The sequence below is a fragment of the Monodelphis domestica genome, chromosome 2, assembly GCF_027887165.1.
Source record: "Monodelphis domestica isolate mMonDom1 chromosome 2, mMonDom1.pri, whole genome shotgun sequence".
Classification (NCBI taxonomy): domain Eukaryota; kingdom Metazoa; phylum Chordata; class Mammalia; order Didelphimorphia; family Didelphidae; genus Monodelphis; species Monodelphis domestica.
In genome coordinates, this window is record NC_077228.1 from 268,194,952 (window position 1) to 268,212,997 (window position 18,046).

The 18,046-nt window shown below is 40.1% G+C and overlaps 1 protein-coding gene across 1 annotated transcript; it reads left to right on the top strand.

Annotated features, from left to right (window-relative positions):
* Positions 1-10,764: 10,764 nt before the first annotated feature.
* LOC100026112 (H-2 class II histocompatibility antigen, A-F alpha chain-like) lies at positions 10,765-17,586 on the top strand. The gene is made up of 5 exons (XM_016430979.2): positions 10,765-10,920; positions 12,076-12,324; positions 12,772-13,053; positions 13,494-13,691; positions 13,817-17,586. The coding sequence occupies exons 1-4, from the start codon at positions 10,836-10,838 to the stop codon at positions 13,646-13,648; spliced, it is 771 nt and encodes a 256-aa protein (XP_016286465.2). The 5' UTR covers positions 10,765-10,835; the 3' UTR covers positions 13,649-13,691; positions 13,817-17,586.
* Positions 17,587-18,046: the final 460 nt, after the last annotated feature.

An 18,046-nucleotide genomic window follows, 5' to 3' on the forward strand; every position in this document is an offset into this window, starting at 1 on the left:
AAGTCATCACAAGGGTTATCCACTATGATCAGGTAGGATTCATACCAGGAATGCAAGGATGGTTCAATATTAGGAAAACCATCTACATAATTGACCATATAAACAAGCAAACAGATAAAAATCACATGATTATCTCAATAGATGCAGAAAAAGCATTTGACAAAAATACAACATCCATTCCTATTGAAAACACTAGAAAGTATAAGAATAGAAGGGCCTTTCCTAAAAATAATAATAAACAGTATATACCTAAAACCATCAGCAAACATCATCTGTAATGGGGAAAAACTCAAAGCTTTCCCAATAAGATCAGGAGTCAAACAAGGATGCCCATTTTCACCTTTATTATTTAATATTGTACTAGAAACACTAGCAGTAGCAATTAGAGAAGAAAAAGAAATTGAAGGTATTAAAAGTGGCAATGAGGAGACCAAGCTGTCAGTCTTTGTGGATGATATGATGATTTACTTACAGAATCCCAGCGAATCAACCAAAAAGCTAATCTAAATAATCAACAACTTTAGCAAAGTTGCAGGATACAAAATAAACCCACATAAGTCATCAGCATTTATATATATCTCCAACCCAGTTAAGCCGCAAGAATTAGAAAGGGAAATTCCATTTAAAGTCACCAGAGACAATATAAAATACTTAGGAATCTATCTGCCGAGACAAACACAGGAACTATATGAACACAACTACAAAACACTCTCCACACAATTAAAACTAGATCTAAACAATTGGAAAAACATTGATTGCTCATGGGTGGGATGAGCTAACATAATAAAAATGACCCTCCTACCCAAAATTATATATCTATTTAGTGCCATACCCATTGAACTATCAAAAAACTATTTTATTGAATTAGAGAAAACCATAACAAAGTTCATTTGGAAGAACAAAGGATCAAGGATTTCCAGGGAAATAATGAAAAAAAAATACAAAGGAAGGTGGCCTTGCAGTCCCAGATCTCAAACTATATTACAAAGCAGAGGTCATCAAAACAATTTGGTACTGGCTAAGAGACAGAAAGGAGGATCAGTGGAATAGACTTGGGGTAAATGACCTCAATAAGACTGTTTATGACAAACCCAAAGACCCCAGCTTTTGGGACAAAAACCCAGTATTTGATAAAAACTGCTGGGAAAATTGGAAGACATTGTGGGAGAGATTAGGTTTGGATCAACATCTCACACCCTACACCAAGATAAACTCAGTCTGGGTGAATGACTTGAATATAAAGAAGGAAACTGTAAGTAAATTAGGTGAACACAGAATAGTATACATGTCAGACCTTTGGGAAGGGAAATATTTTAAAACCAAGCAAGACTTAGAAAGAGTCACAAAATACAAAATAAATAATTTTGACTACATCAAATTAAAAAGGTTTTGTACAAACAAAACCAATGTAACTAAAATTAGAAGGAAAGCAACAAATTGGGAAACAATCTTTATAACAAAAACCTCTGACACAGGTCTAATTACTCAAATCTATAAAGAACTAAACCAGTTGTACAAAAAATCAAGCCATTCTCCAATTGAAAAATGGGCAAGGGACATGAATAGGCAATTTTCAGTTAAAGAAATCAAGACTATTAATAAGCACATAAAAAATGTTCTAGATCTCTTATAATCAGAGAGATGCAAATCGAAACAACTTTGAGGTATCACCTCACACCTAGCAGATTGTTCAAAATGACAGCAAAGGAAAATAATGAATGCTGGAGGAGATGTGGCAAATTAGGGACATTAATTCATTGCTGGTAGAGTTGTAAATTGATCCAACCACTCTGGAGGGCAGTTTGGAACTATGCCCAAAGGGTGATAAAAGACTGTCTGCCCTTTGATCCAGCCATAGCACTGCTGGGTTTGTACCCCAATGAGATAATAAGGAAAAAGACTTGTATAGAATATTCATAACTGTGCTCTTTGTGGTGGCCAAAAATTGGAAAATGAGGGGATGCCCTTCAATTGGAGAATGGCTGAATAAATTGTGGTATATGTTGGTGATGGAATACTATTGTGCTAAAAGGAATAATAAAGTGGAGGAATTCCATGAAGACTGGAACAACCTCTAGGAAGTAATTCAGAGTGACAGAAGCAGAAATAGGAGAACACTGTACATAGAGACTGACACATTGTGGTACAAGAGAATGTAATGGACTTCTCCAGTAATGGGTTTACAATGTCCCTGAACAACCTGCTGCGATCTACGAGGAAAAAAAAACAAAACTATCCTTTAGCAGAGGACAAACTGAGGGAGTAAAAACACCAAAGAAAAGCAACTGCTTGACTACAGAGGTTGAGGGGACATGATCAAGGAGAGATGCTAAATGAGTGCCCTTTTGCAAATACGAACAACAAGGAAATGAGTTCAGAGCAAGGACACATGTGATACCCAGACGAATTGCGCGTCGTCCGCTAGGGAAGGGGTGGCGGGGGTTTGGAGGGGGAGGAAAAGAAAATGATCTGTTTCCAATGAACAATGTATGAAAATGACCAAATAAAATAATGTTTTAAAAACTAAAATTAATTAAATAAATAAATGAATGAACAAATTCTTCAAGAGCTTGTGGACAATTTCCATATTTTGGAAGGTTTGGGATTTATTTGAACTTCCTCTTATATTTCCTCTATAGTCTGGGTTTTTCCTCTGTAAAAATTTCCAGGGTCAATCCCCTCTTCTTTTTTTTTTTTGGTGGAAGGAGATTGTAGCTCCTGGGATCCATTTGCTATCACTGTAGAGGTTTTTCCTTCCCTTTTTATTGAGAAATCTCAGTGAGATGGACAGGCTCTCTGTGTATGGAGTTAAGGGGCAAGGATTTTGCCTGAGGCAAGCTTTTGAATCTCTGCAGATTCTGCTGTTTGCTGCTCTTCTCTGTGCTATCTTGAGTGCCCATATTTGTACTCTTCAGCCTACTGGAGTATCAGGTCTACCTGCGCTCAGGGGTAGGTCTTTGGTGGTCTTAGTCATCTCCCAAGGACCTAGAGGTGCCCCTTACTCACTCTAGAGGTGCCCCTTGCTTACTCACTGATTCTGGCAAGTGTTGGCTCTGATTCTGGCTCCATAGGTGGGGTGGGGGAGGGTAGGTCAGCTCATGTTTTGATGGTGCCTTTTTCATCCTCTTTTAGTGTGGAAATGCCCAAATCCCATGTACCTTCAATGCTGTGCCCTACTGTAGAGTCTCTTCATTCTCATGAATTTGTTTTTCTTGATCTTTTGAGGTAGTCTATATCAGTGAGTGCTGAGGAGAGGAAGGGTCTTGTGTCTAGACTGCTGCCATGTTTACCCAGAAGTCTCTGGTTTGGAAGATTTTCTGAAGGCATCCTTGACCCAAACAGGGATCCAATCCAAAATCTTAAAGGTTCAGTAAAAATTAAATTATATCTCTAATAATAAAAATATTATATTTTATGTGGTTTATTAAGGATCATTAGAAAATCAAGGAATAAAAAGTATACAAAATAAAAACCACGTGTCCATCGCTGATTAGCTCATTTAAAATCCCTGCACTTAGCTTACCACTATACTAGCTACATAATTGTAAAGGAAGAGAGAGTGGGAGGCGTTACTGCCAATTAAATACCAATTATGATCTTGCCAATGTGGAGACTCAGGAGAGATTATAGGGAATTCTGGGAAATACCAAGAACTTCTAGCGATTGAAGTCTAGGGTTCAAAATCTCCATTTATACATTCCCCCCCAGAACTGAGGAAGACTAGTCTCTCTGATGGTCTTGTAAACATACCAGTTATGAAATTATAATAATTTGAGGAAAAGAGAACAAAACCAATAATTTCTAGGTGAGTTGACAAAAAGCCAGTTAGGGAGCAGCCCCCTTCAGCATAAGAGTATACATATACTGTATGTATACATATAAAACATATGCATTTAAACCCACACAATTCAAATCACCACACCCTAAAGTTCACTCTGGATCTTCTGGTGCAGGGTGTTGTCTGTGGAGGCATCTTGATGGTGTCTTCTCCAAACAATTCACTTTCTGGATTCAGAGAGGTAGCATGTTTCTTAACCTAAAATTACTCTCAAAATGAATTTAAACTTTATAATTTAAAATATTAATAATCCTATATAACTCCCCCCTTCTGAAGAGGGTGATTGAAAAACACAGGGATCATTTAGGGATGCATGGCTGAGTTATGAGGTATATGAATCAATTGGCAAGAGAAATAAAAACCATCAAAAAATCCAAATAAAAAAAAGATAATTTCTGGATGAAGTATAGACTATCAAAGTCTTATGTGTAAAAATTCTAAGTAAAGGAAAAATAAGTCTACAATATATATAGTCCTTGAATATAATATTCTATTAAAATATAATATTCTAATAAAAGTCCTATAATATAATAAGTCCTTGAATCAGGACCCAATTAAAATGATTTAAGCAATGATGCATTCACCCAATTAGTAGCCAGGACTATAGAAAGTGCCACACTATGAATGACAGAAAAGGGACTAAATTTTAGGAGCCAGGTAGGAGCCAAATTTGAGATACTTGGTAGAATGTGGAACAAGGAAGACCTGCCTTTAACACATGTTAAACAGCTGCAACCTTGAACCCCAAACATGTTCAAATCCTCTTATCATGGATCAAAGTTTTCATCAACCCCACTGGGATTGGTTGGTCTCTTTGACCTTGTGCTCGATTAGCACTATGCAGTTTAGCCTAGTGCTTCTTTGCACTGTGCAATGGCGTGTTGTGTCTACCAGAAACTAAAATGGAGGATATGACTACAAAACCGGGTGAGGTTTGTGTTTGCATTTGTGCTGAAAGCAAATTGGCTCTAGAGGAGAGAAGAGTGTAAGGCAGGTTGGGGTAAAGCAGGGAGAAAACTAGGAGTTAGACTGGGGTGTGAAAGAGGGCCAGGATCCCCACACCAATGCAAACAGCCTGGCAGAGGTTAGGAGGCAACTAGCTGCCAGCAGGGAAAGGGATTCCCCCTCTGCTAGGTTGGGGCTCGGAGAGGGAGTCTTTTAAGCTTACTAGTAAACAGAGAGGCAGTGAAGCAGACAGGCAGAGGGCAACAAGAGAAGAAGCAGGATCCTTAGAAATGGCAGAAGCACACGGTTGGCTCCTGGGACAGCACCAGCTATGTAGAAGAAGCCAAGCCAGGGTGGTGTGGGGGTGGTTAGGCTGTGCAAGCTGGTAGTGGCTTGAAGCAGCAGGAGAGGAGTGAGCCACAGCCTGGTGGCTTTTATGGCAGCCAGGGTGGGAAACCGCAGGCAGGAAAACAAATACGGTTCTCAATTCGAATCCCTTTGTAGGTGGCCAAATGTAAATTTAAAAAATTAATATCCAATACTCCAAGTGTTATAGTTAATAATGTTTAATTTGAAGCAAAGGGAAAGTAAAAGCTAGAGAAACTGAGAGAGCTCACCAGCTTTGCACGTGGAAAAGAGAGGAGAGAGAGGAGCCACACCTACTCTATACAAACAATGCAACAATGCTTGTACATGAAAGAGAAAAGGAAAGAATGCTGAGAGATGAAGTCCCAAGGATACCTAATTACCACTTATACAGGATGGATGTCTTATTGGTTAGGGAAAAGGGAGACACATAGTTAGAATTGAAGATTATGTAAAAATGGGATTTAGGAGAGAAAAAGGTGGAAGACAACTCACATGGACAAGCCTTTGGAATGTACCCCTACTATGAACTAAAAGTCTTGATTTTCATTTAGTCCTACTCATATAGATATATTTATCTCAGGAAGAAAGAAAACATCTTTCTCACAGGAAGGAAAGGAATGAATGAAGGAAGGGAGAGAGGGAGGGGAGAAGAAGGGAAAGAAAAGGAGGAAGGAGGAAAAAAGAGGGAAGGATAGAAAGAAGAGAAGGAATGAAGGAAGAAAAAAGCAGTTATTAAATGCTTACTAGGGATCAAATACCTATACTATGTGCTGGTGATACAAATAGAAAAACAAAACTGAACAGCTGTGGATTTCAATGATTTCACACTTTAACTGGGGAAGACAATAACCCAAAGTCCAACTGCCAGGTTAACTGTAAGGTCTTGAAGTCCTTGGGGTGGAGTGGTGAGGGAGATGGCAAAGTCAAGAAGTCTTTACATAAATAGGTCAGATGACATTGGCAGGAGATTGTGGGGCATAGAAATCCAGAGGATGGTAAGGTCTAGGGGACTATAAGAAGCAGTAGCAGAGTGCATATTAAGGATTGTTGGTCCTCTATCTTGTAGGGATAATAGAGTTGTTGACTTCTATCTCATCTCTCTTCTTTGAGTAGTCAAGCAACTTAGGGAAAAGGGAAGAGAGAAGAGGGAACCTTCAGTGAATCATCTCACCACCTGGAATTCCTGAGAAGAACCAACCAGGGTAAGTTCTACAAGTAGTGGGAAAGGGAAGGGGGTTCAGATCAGTCTTGTATCTGACCTTACTAGTGTCTGAGGTTTCTGAAGCCACAGAGTTACATCTGCAGTTTCTCTCCTCCCTATATTCCTTGAACCACTGCTCAAAGCTTGGCTTCCAAAGGATAATTTTGGGAAACTATTGTATTTCCTGAAAAACAGCTAAGGTATGGAAAGGTATGTCTGATTTTTGTATGTATGTAATTTAAGTCGTAGTATTTTGAAACATTTAAATTCCTACCACTAGAGTGGGATTCTTTGCCCCTGTGAGAATTTATTAGTCTGAACCCCTATTTCTTGGAGGTAACAACTCTATTTTTTATTGTATTAATTAATTAATTAAGAACAAGATCTGGGGGCAGCTAGGTAGCTCAGTGGATTGAGAGCCAGGATGAGAGAAAGAAGTTCTTGGGTTCAAATATGACCTCAGATACTTCCCAGCCATGTGACCCTTGGTAAATAACTTAATCCCATTGCTCAGCCCTTTCTACTCTTCTGAGTAGAAATCAATCTACAATATTTGTTCTAAGTCAGAATATAAGGGTTTATTAAAAAAAAAAAGAAAAAGAAAAGAACAAAGCTTGAGGCTTATCTGTATAAAGGGAAGGTATAGCACTCTGGAGGATGCCAGCAGGCTTGTGGCTCCCTAGCACTTAGAAGATGCTTGCCTCTTATTCCACATATCTCCTGACATCCAGAAGACCGACCTCAGACTCAGGCTGAGGTCAAGTTTGGCCAATCAGTGAGACCCAGAAAATTGACATCATGGGGTATATAAATTTGATGTCCAAGGAAAGCCTTAAGCTCTTTGTCAAGGGGAAGAATGTAGGGATGAGAAAGGGAGGGGGATGTAAGCTCCAGCAAGTGCTAACTAGTTGAGGAGGTTTGGAAAGAGAATAGCCAGGCCCATGTGACTGGTGCCTTTTCTTTCTCTGGCCTGCTTTTTATTATTTGATAAATAATTACAAATTAAAGTAATCTCCAAAAAATTTTAATCTTAACACTCCAAAGGACTCAAGACAGATTCTCCTCTTGCCCATGCAGATTCCTACCACCACAGACCAGAGCATGGAGACACCTGGACGATCATGGAACTGTGTGGACTAAAAAGTCTGGAAATCATACCTAATTGTCACAGAGTCAAGTGTCTTAATTGGTAAATTGGGGGAGGGGGAGTGAGCTTTCTGACTGAGCAGCATGGCATGATTATGTGCCTGGATGTCAGGACACAACTCAGACTGTCCAGTTAAAAGTAGAGTAGATTTAGTGTCAGGGGCAAGATAAAAAAGAGCCAAGAGAATTGGAAAGGCTTCTCTCTGCCATTTTTTGAGCTTGAGAAAGGCGTTCTTTCTCAGGTGTTCCAGCATCTCTGGCAAGCTGTGCAGCAGGGGACAGGCCGGATGAGCTCCAGTCCCTTTCTGAAATCAAGCCCATTCATTGGTTGGCCTTAATTTGTTTGCCTGGACCATGTGGGTAGCTGGGTCTCCTGGCTCCTGATTGTGAAATGAACCAGGGCCCATGGGGAATCTAGGACCTGACAAAGCATGTGGCTGAAGACATTGGGAAGTTAAGCTGGTAATATTATCTTCTTTCTCTTACTAAATACTTATAAATTTAGTATAAAGTCTCCAAGATTCATTTTCATTCATAATAGAACCCCTTTGTCCCCTGAGTCCACTCCACTTCCTTCAAAAAAGCCCAAGTGATCTTCCTTTATGAAGTGATGTAGATCCAGGCCCTTTCAGGCTCCTGATATTGAGCTAGACATAAGCCACATATACTGTTTGCCTTCTAGCCTATCACTATAACCTAAGGGAGACATTTCCTGTGTGTGTTTGTCTCTTCCATTTGGGGGGAGAAGGGAATCTATGCACCACCTAATTGCCCAACATGTAATGTATGGATAATAAAAATAATAAAGTGAACAAATGACTTTAATCCATAGAAGGAGGTAAGTAAAATCTTATAAATGATTACTGGGGAATTACATGACTAGAATATGTAAAGGGAAGAGTATAACTTATTTAAAAGGATTAGGTGGTAAAGTGGACCTGAAGAGATGAAAAACGGAGTTCCAGTCTAGTTTATAACAAATAAAAATTGGTCTGGAGGCTTATTGCCAAAGTTCTAAACATTTATTAGTAAAAATTTTTATTAATGAGAGAGAGAGAGAGAGAGAGTTTGAAAGAGAGAGAAAGAGAGAGACAGAGACAGAGACAGAGAGACAGAGAGGGAGAGAGGGAGAGAGACTGATTTCATTTAAGGTAGATCAGGTCCTAGATTTTAGCCCAGCAATGCTGTGCTGCCTCTTCTTAAGCATCACCCCCACCCCCTAGGAGTCTGTCTCTTTAAGAGCAGAAGAACCCCAGACAGCTTCCCACCTGGCTTTTTAGAATCCTCCCAGCCCATTCCCTCTCAAACAGCAGGCCAGTGGAGTGACATTATTCTGGCTCTGCCAGTGTTGTCACATTCCCTAATTACTGATTGTCATGCTGATGATGCCTGGGCTTAGACTGTGTACTCAGGATCAATGTCCACTAAATAATTTCCTTCACACAATCTGCCCTGGGTCTGATTCTTTGGGAAGCCAGCACAATTCCTCCCTATTGTTTTTCCAAGAGATTATTAACGTGTTGGGTCTCCCCAATGAATCATTCCACATATGGAATCTATACTTTTAGATTTTCTCATTAGGGGGTATAAAAATAGAAAAAAATATATACATTTCATAGAGAGAGTTACGACAATTTTGGGAATAAAAGAGAAAGAAAAATTTTAAAAATGTTTGATAGGTGCATTGACCAAAAGTCAATTAGGGTCACACTCCTTTGGCATAAGAATTTACAATTAGGAAAAATGGTGGACTCAACTCCCCACTCAATTCATTATATCCAAAAGTTCACTCCAGATCTCTTGATGTAGTGTGTGATTTCTGCAAGCATCCTTATAGCATCTTCTCTAGAAGATCCACTTTTCTGGTTCAGGGTTCTGACAATTATCTTTTCCTAAAATTACTTTAAATTTTGGATTTTCAGGATAATTACACAATCCCTCTCCCCTTTAGGAGAGTATATACCAACAATAGAATAGACACAGGATGCATGGCTAAAATATAAGGGTTTGATATGGGTATGATGAGTATTTAAAGTCATAATCTTGGAGGGAGAAGAAACAGAACTAGAGTGGTAAGTCTTGCGTGTTGTCAACCTGAAAAAATAACTCATAACTACCAGGTTGTATTAGAACCCATATTTAATCAGGACAAAGGAGCCGATCATCACAGAGGCACCATTCCAAGATGAGCACTGTCTTGGGAAAGATATCAATATTGGGAATTTCCACCAAACTAAAGAACTTGGGGTCAGGTCATATATAAATATATAAATAAACCCTTTGTCTTAAAGGGTGTAAAAGAAGAACAACTGACTGGTTATGTAAAGTCTTGGGGAAGAAGCTGTAGCCAGACGTTAGGGGGCGTGGAAGTAGTCTAGATATAATAGAAGATATTAAGAAGACAAAAAGGTACTTAAGATTTGATTATATCTGCTAATTCTATCTAGGGTGATCAAGGAATAATTAATACCTTCTTACAAATCTGGTTCCTCAGGTCAGAGATACAACCTCCAGGAACTAGGTGAGACATTTATGATCAATTCATACTGTTCAGTCTGGGATAGGGATCAGTCTGAGAGTTTCTTGAAGATAGGTTGTGGGGACAAAGGTCAGTTTAGGGTTTCACAAAATAAGGTTATCTAACTGGAATATCTTTGCACCCTTACTTACACGGTAACTCCCAGAATAGATAACTTGGGTTCAAATACACTCCAACAGTAATTCTCATGTTTCTATCATCAGGTCATTCATTTAGATGAAAGAAATAAATATTTGAACTAGCAATCAGAAGATTGACAATAGAACATGTATACAAGGCATACTATACTACAAAATGTGTTCAAAAGTGCCTTTAATAAATGTTTGGTAGGGGTCTGCTAGGTGGGCTCAGTGGATTGAGAGCCAGGCCTAGAGAAAAGAGGTCCTGGGTTCAAATTTGACCTCAGACACTTCCCAGCTGTGTGACCCTGGGCAAGTCACTTAATCCTCATTGCCTAGCCCTTACCACTCTTCTGCCTTGGAACCAATACATAGTATTGATTCTAAGATGGAAGTTAAGGGTTTAAAAAAATACCTGTTTTGCTAATTGATTGGATGAGTGAAAAGGACTAGACAAAATGAATCTCCTGCATTTCCCTGTAGCTCCTTCCAGTACTTCTTTACCCAGCAACAGAGAGATCAGCTGAAGGGATTTTTCTATTAGCTGCAATTTGGATGATCCAGGCTTTGGCTCCTCCTCATTAGGACTTCCCTTGCCTCCTTCTTCTCCCTAATATCTACCTCCCTGCCTTGTACCCCATTACTGAAGGGTGTTCACAACAAAGGAGCCCCCACAGAATGGCCGCCGGCAGAATCCTGATCCTAGGGACCCTCTCACTGGTCATGCTGCTCAGTCCCTGGGCAGCTTCTGAGTCCATTGAAGGTAAGTTTGGGGCAAAAGTGTATTCATGGGAAGGACAAGGAGGAAGAGAAATGGATGGGGAGAGACCTCAATAAAGCTGAGATTTCCTATAAATCATGACCTGCCAATCCTGCGGTTCCTTTGTGTCTGGGGATCTCTGGGGTTATCCTCGCTCCCTGGGTAGAATGGGGGGCCAGGGCTGTGTCATACATCCCCCCCACATTTCTAAAAGGCAGATAAATGCCCACCTAGTTGAGAATAGGAATGTGGGGCACGGAAGAGGGCTTAGGTTGGTTCTTCAATTGCATTATTCTCCTGAAGGGGAGGCCCAGCATAAAATAGATCCTGACTTGCATTCAGTTTCTTACTTCTTTTCAGCTTTCCATTTCCATCGTTTCATGCCCAGCCTCCCAAGCGTGCCCTAGCACTGGGTCACTTCTGTGTCCATGGCACGTTCATCTACCAGACTTTGCTCCCTTTGGGAAGTGATCTCATAGACCCTCTTTATGTTCAGTGCTGACCAGCACAAGACTCTGCACGCTGTAGACATGAAAACAGACTTGTGGAAGATTAAAGGCCCTTTTCCTTGGTTTCCTGCCCCAAAGCCCTCCTTCTAACCTGCTCCCTCCAGAGACATACCATCCAAATGAGCTAGAAGAGGATGTTAGAGGATGAAAGAAAGGAGACACATGGAATGTGGGGTTGACACCAAAGAAAAAAGAGGGAGGGGAGAGGGAATAAGCATTCATCTAGTGCTCATGATGTGCCAGGCACTGTGCTAAGCACTTTTACAAATATTATCTTATGTGATCCTCACAACAGTCCTAGGAGGTGAGTCATTGTTATCCCTATTTTACAGCTGAGAAAACTGAACCAAATAGCTGAATGAGTTGCTGAGGATCCCTCAGCTGGTGTCTAGGACTGAATTGGAATTCAGGTTGTCCTGAGTGTAGGTTTGGCGCTCTTGCCAACTGCCTCAAGTCATTGGGACTTGACCAACGTTTCCCCTCTTGTGCCTGTTCCCAGGTGACAGGGTTCTCATCACCTCCTCCTCCTCCCTGGTTCAGGCACTCTGGTAAAGACCCATCCTGGTGTCCTTGTCCCAGAACTCGCATCCTTGGCATGTTATGATCACAAGTTCTTTCTTTCTCTTTTCTCCTATGTTCCCCTTCCCAGCTGACCATGTGGGCAGATACGGCACAGCCATGACCCAGTCCTACGGGCCTTCAGGCCAGTTTACCGAGGAGTTTGATGAGGATGAATTTTTCTATGTGGACCAGCAGAAGAAGGAGACTGTGTGGCGGCTGCCAGAATTTAGCCATTTTGCTGGCTTTGACCCTCAGGGAGGGCTGAGAGAAATAGCCACAGCCGAGCACAATCTGGACTGCCTGATTAAACTCTCCAATAGAACAAAGGCCATCCCTGGTATTCCCCTCTTTCCTTATCCTTCTTCTTCATCTGCCCTTCCTATGGTTCCTCACTGACTGATTCCAGGGAACCTTTTATTTCTCTTCAGATCCTTCTAGCACTATGATTAGCACCAGAAATCACCAGGGCATCCAGAGCCTCCTCTCCCCATTTTACATTCATCGTGTCACCCAGCTCCATTCATCATCCTGACATGTTCCCAGCCTCCTACCATAGACCTCCCACCCCATCATTCACACAGATTGTCCCCACAGGGCTTCTCCTTACACAGCAGCATTAGCAGAGGGCTGGGGGAGGTAGGGAAGGGGGTGACAAAATAGAGGAGTTCATTGAACCCTTCTGGGGATCTGGCCTAGAAAATGAGCCTGAAGGATTCCTCCCTAATTAAGGGGCTTGTTGGGGTATGGAAATCCATAGATAAGCACCTCACCTTTCTGTTCTCAGTGGCTCCTGAGGTGACTGTGTTCCCTGAGAGTCCTGTGGAGCTGGACCAGCCAAATGTACTCATCTGTTTGGTGGACAACATCTTCCCCCCAGTGGTCAATATCACGTGGCTCCGTAATGGGCAGATAATCACCACGGGTGTGTCTGGGACAGAATTCTACCCTCTATCTGATCACAGATTCCGCAAGTTCTACTACCTCACCTTTCTCCCCAACACAGAAGATGTTTATGACTGCCAAGTGGAGCACTGGGGCCTGGAGCAGCCAGTCCTCAGGCACTGGGGTATGGAGCTCTTGTTTTGGTAAAGTAGACATATTCCTGGACTAGGAATCCAAAGAACTGAGTTCTAATCTTGCCCTTTTCACTAACCAATTTTGTGATTTTAGATGAGACTCTCAATTTATCTGATCCCAAATTTCCTCTTTTATAAAATGGAGATAATGATGTCTACCTATGTGTCCAGGGTCACTGTAAATGTTAAAGATGAAATTTTCTTGACATAAATGTTACTATATACTTTGACTTATCTTTCCCTTAGTCACTATTTCCCTCCAAGGATCTGCTAATCCCATTTGTAGTTTTCTTCTCATAAATAGTCTTTCCTATATGGATAAATCACCTCAAGTTCTCAGCACTACCTTCCTCAAGAATTTAAATTCCCATATTCTCTACATCTCAAAAATAACATTCCTTTCACTTCTTATTTCCTTTTTCTTCTTCAGAACCTCAGTTTCCATCTCCACTGCCAGAAACAACAGAAACTATGGTCTGTGCCCTTGGTCTGGCTGTGGGTCTGGTGGGCATCATCTTGGGCACCATCCTAATTATCAAGAGCATGTGTTCTAGCAGTAGGATTCAACTCCAAGGGCCTCTGTGAATCACCTGATGGCAAGAGAGTGAGGAACTAGAAAGACCTGGGGGTAAGAGTAGAAGAAAAAACTAGACTGTGATGATGGGGAGAATTGAGTCACCTGAGAACCAGTGGTAGAAGAGAAATTACCATGAAAATAAAGGCTATTTCCCTATAAATCATTTCTTGTTGCAGGGAACAACTTTATACTTCTGGAGGGAAACAAAGAACCACCCAGCCTGAACATGCTGCATTCTGCCATCTCTCTGAGCACCTCACCCATCTGTTCATCCCTCCATTTCATTATCTGGACTTCTGACTGATGCTGCCTAAACCTTCCTGGTTTTATCTTAATCTCATCATTTAATGTAGCAGATAGCCCTGGTTTGATGTCTCATTTCCTTGTAGGCTCTCTCAAGTGACTCACCTCTGGATCCCCACTTTTCCTGATATCCTCCTGAAATGAATAACTTTTTAATGATTTCATCAATGTCCATGGGTTAAACTAGATGATGTCCAGATACACATTTCCATCTCTATCTCTTGTCTGAACTGTAGTTTCTCATATCATCAACTAATTGCCTATTGGACCTTTCTAACTGAATATCCCATAATTATTTCAAACTTAATATGTCCTAAAATGTTATCTTTTCCCAGACAGCTACTTTTCTTACTTAAGGGCATCAGTACCTTTCTCATCTTTCTCATCTTTCACCCAGATTCATAATCCCAATTATCTTCTACTCTTCTGTCTCCCTCACCCCTCACATTAAATCAGTTTTGAAATCTTATTGATTCTATCTCTACAAAATAGCTTGTTTCTATCACCTTCTCTCCACCATCTAGCTAATTACTTTAGGTCTTACTATGGATGACTGCAATAGACTGCATTACTTCTTTTTTTTAATTCATCTTCCACACAGCTGTCAAATTTTCCTAAAGCCCAAGTCTCACCATATCTCTGCCCTCCTCAAAAAGCTCCATTAATGAGGGCAGCTAGATGGCTCAGCCAGACCAGGAGACAAGAGATCCTACTGTGACTTCAGATACTTCCTGGTTGTGTGTGGCCCTGTGAAAGTCACTTAATGCTCCGTGTATAGCCCTTCCCACTCTTCTGCCTCAGAACCAAAACATAGAATTGATTCTAATATGGAAAGTAAAAGTAAAAAAAACAAACAAACAACAAACTCCATTAATTCTCTACCACTTCTAGAGTAACACACAAGTGCCTATGCCTTTAAAAGTCCTTCACAATTGGCACTATTTATACTTTACATTGTAGCCAGAGATCTATTTGCTATTCTTTGTGAAGGGGTTGAGTTATAATGATTCATAAAGGTATTAAAGACATATTCAAAAGCTGATTCTAATGAGCAAAGTGCTCATGGACCAGACTTATGGATATGTTCCTAATATTTCACATGATTGATTTCTGACTCCTTAAATTGGATGGGTTTTAAATTTTGTTGGTTTTAAAATTTAAGCCTCTAAGATTAAATGCAGTTTGGAAGACTAACTATTTGTAAAGGTCCTTTGAAATGTCAAAGAGATACTTTATATCTGAATGAGCTTGAGCCAGTGTTCCAGTCAGGAAAGACTTTCAAATAAGCTTCTTTCCTGGGCAACCAGCTATACTATATTATGTTGCTATTCTGTTCCTTCATCTTGTAATTGATTGTCAATATTATGTTAATACTTCTGTTGTGCCACTTGTTTGATTGACATCCTCACAACCTCTTCTCCCCAGATCCTGAATAAAAATGGGTTCAGCTCACTCAGGTTCTCTTGCACCTGCTGAGGAAGGGCTGACTGCCTGATATGATGCTGATGATCACTGTGTATCTTGCGTTCCTCCCTTAATCTTTAAATCTCACACCCATATTCTCCTGATGATCACTGTGTATCTTGCGTTCCTCCCTTAATCTTTAAATCTCACACCCATATTCTCCTAGCGTTTGGTTCTCCTTCTAGGTGATTAGACCCACACAAGAACTCTGTGAAGGGGCTGGAATCCTTCACTTTGGACAAGATTTTTAATCTCTGATCAATGGTTCATCTAGTCTTCTTGCCTAGAATGCCTTCACTCTCTCCTTTGTCTCATAGAATTCTAGCTTCCTTCATAACTCAGTTCCTGTCCCTTCCTGATACCACCAAGTACTAGTGCCCTTCCTCCTGGAAAGTACTTTATATATCTTTTTATGTCTTATTTCCCAGGAATATATATTTCTTCCCCTAATTCACTTCCCCACCCCCACTGCTGTAAGAACTTTTAGAACAGAGACTGTTCTGAGATTTTTTTTTCATTTCTTCATCTTTGTATTACCAGATCTTGGCACAGTGCTTGACATATAAATAAATTCTTATTACATTGATGCAGTTACATACATGTAGGCTTCTGCATCCTTCTTGGTGGGGTTGGATGAAGTCACTGACTAGTTAACTCTGACTTAAAGAAGTCCTTAAATCTTAAAGAGTTATAAATGTGATTAATTGGGATCTAGGAGATGAGGAATGGTATCTATTTACCACAGGAGGCTGTAGCAGAATCCAGGGTTTCAGAGCTTTGCTGGCACTAGTAAGGACCATCTGCTAATCACTAATAGACTGATAGGGCAATGCTACCTCTTCCTTAGAAATTGTTCTGGCATCCAGATTCCTGGCAGAGAGGAAGTTGGAGAAAGGAAAGACAGAAGAATTTGATTCAGAGAAGTGATCAGGACTAAAAAGCTTATATTATTATGCTCAAAGGAATAATGAACTGAAGGAATTTCCTTTGAACTGGAATGACCTCCAGGGAATTGATGTAAAGTGAAATGAGCAGAACCAGGAGAACATTGTACACAGATACTGATACACTGTGGTACAATGGAATGTAATGGACTTCTCTACCAGCAGCAATGCAATAATCCAGGACAATTCTGAGGAATTTATGAGAAAGAATGCTATCCACATCCAGAGAAAGAACTGGGAGTAGAAACACAGAAGAAAAACAACTGCTTGATCACATGTTTCGATGGGGATATGATTGGGGATGTTGACTCTAAGCAATCACCCTTATGCAAATATCAATAATATGGAATTAGGTCTTGATCAATGGCACATATAACACCCAGTGGAATTGCTTGTTGGCTACAGGATGGGGGTGGGAGGAGGGGAGGGAAAGAACATGAATCATGCAACTATGGAAAAATATTCTTAATTAATTAAACTAAAAAAAAAAAGAAATCACTTGAAGTAGGAAAAAAAAGAACTAAAAAGCTTATCCTTTCTCCTCAATTCAATACAATTCAAGCATTTTGAATAGGTAATCAATAATCTAATTACACTTATGCTTAACTTTCAGTGGTTCCCTGTTTGCCATCATATCAAATCTAAACTGCTTGTCCACTTCCCCATAATCTTAACTTAATATGCCCAATTAGATGCTTTCACTCTGCTATGCCTGACTCCCTATACTAATTGCCATATGAACACTTTTGATCATATAGTCCCACTGCTTGGAATTTCCTCTCCCCATCTTATTCTACTTTGTCCTGCTCATCCCTCTAGACTCAGGCACAATTCCACCTGCTTTCCAAAGTCTTTCCTGACTACTTTAGCCCCAACTAAGCTTTTTAGAACCATGCAACATGATTTAATAACTAATTATATTTTGAAGTGTGTTATTTTCTGCTGTTCAATCTCAGTCTTCCTAAGATTATAAGCTCTCTGATAGTGAAATCAGGTTTTAGACTTCCATTTTCCCCATGGCACCTAGCATTAATGAGTATATATATGCCTGACTGATGGATTAACCCGTGTATCTGGACAAGAATATCTTAACCAACAAATCTAAACAGTACTTATATCTAAAACTAGGAGGGGAAAACAAAACTGAACTCTGCATTTACTCTGTATTTGCCTGGCTATACACTATGTGCCTTATATCCTTCTATCACCTATAATAAAGTTCTTTTAAAATTCAACTCAAGAATACTGGTCTATAATAGCAAGCTACTACTTCTTACTATAAGAAGAAAAGGAGTCCGATTCTAGACCAAGAGCCACAGGGATAGGAAAAAAATCTCCAGGCTCATTGTGAGTAGCATTGAAGGCAGGGAAAGGTCCTACTGTGCTGGCCATTGATGGTAGGAATTAGATAATGATAAAGATTCAAGTAGAGACAGCAGGAATAAACATTTTTACATAAAGGATATAAAAAAGGGAGAAGAATAGGTAAAGTAGTAAGTTTAAAAGGAGAAATTGCATTTATCATAGTTTGGCCCATTTGCGGGGTAGCATTTTAGGGGTTTGTAAAAAGTTTTAATATTCTCTGCTATGAAAGAGAATTTAAAACTCTCTTTGTTTATTGTAAGTTAATCAAGAATTTGAAGTACCCCTCATTTTACACTTAGTAAGAAAGAGCCTTTTACTAGAAAAAAGTTC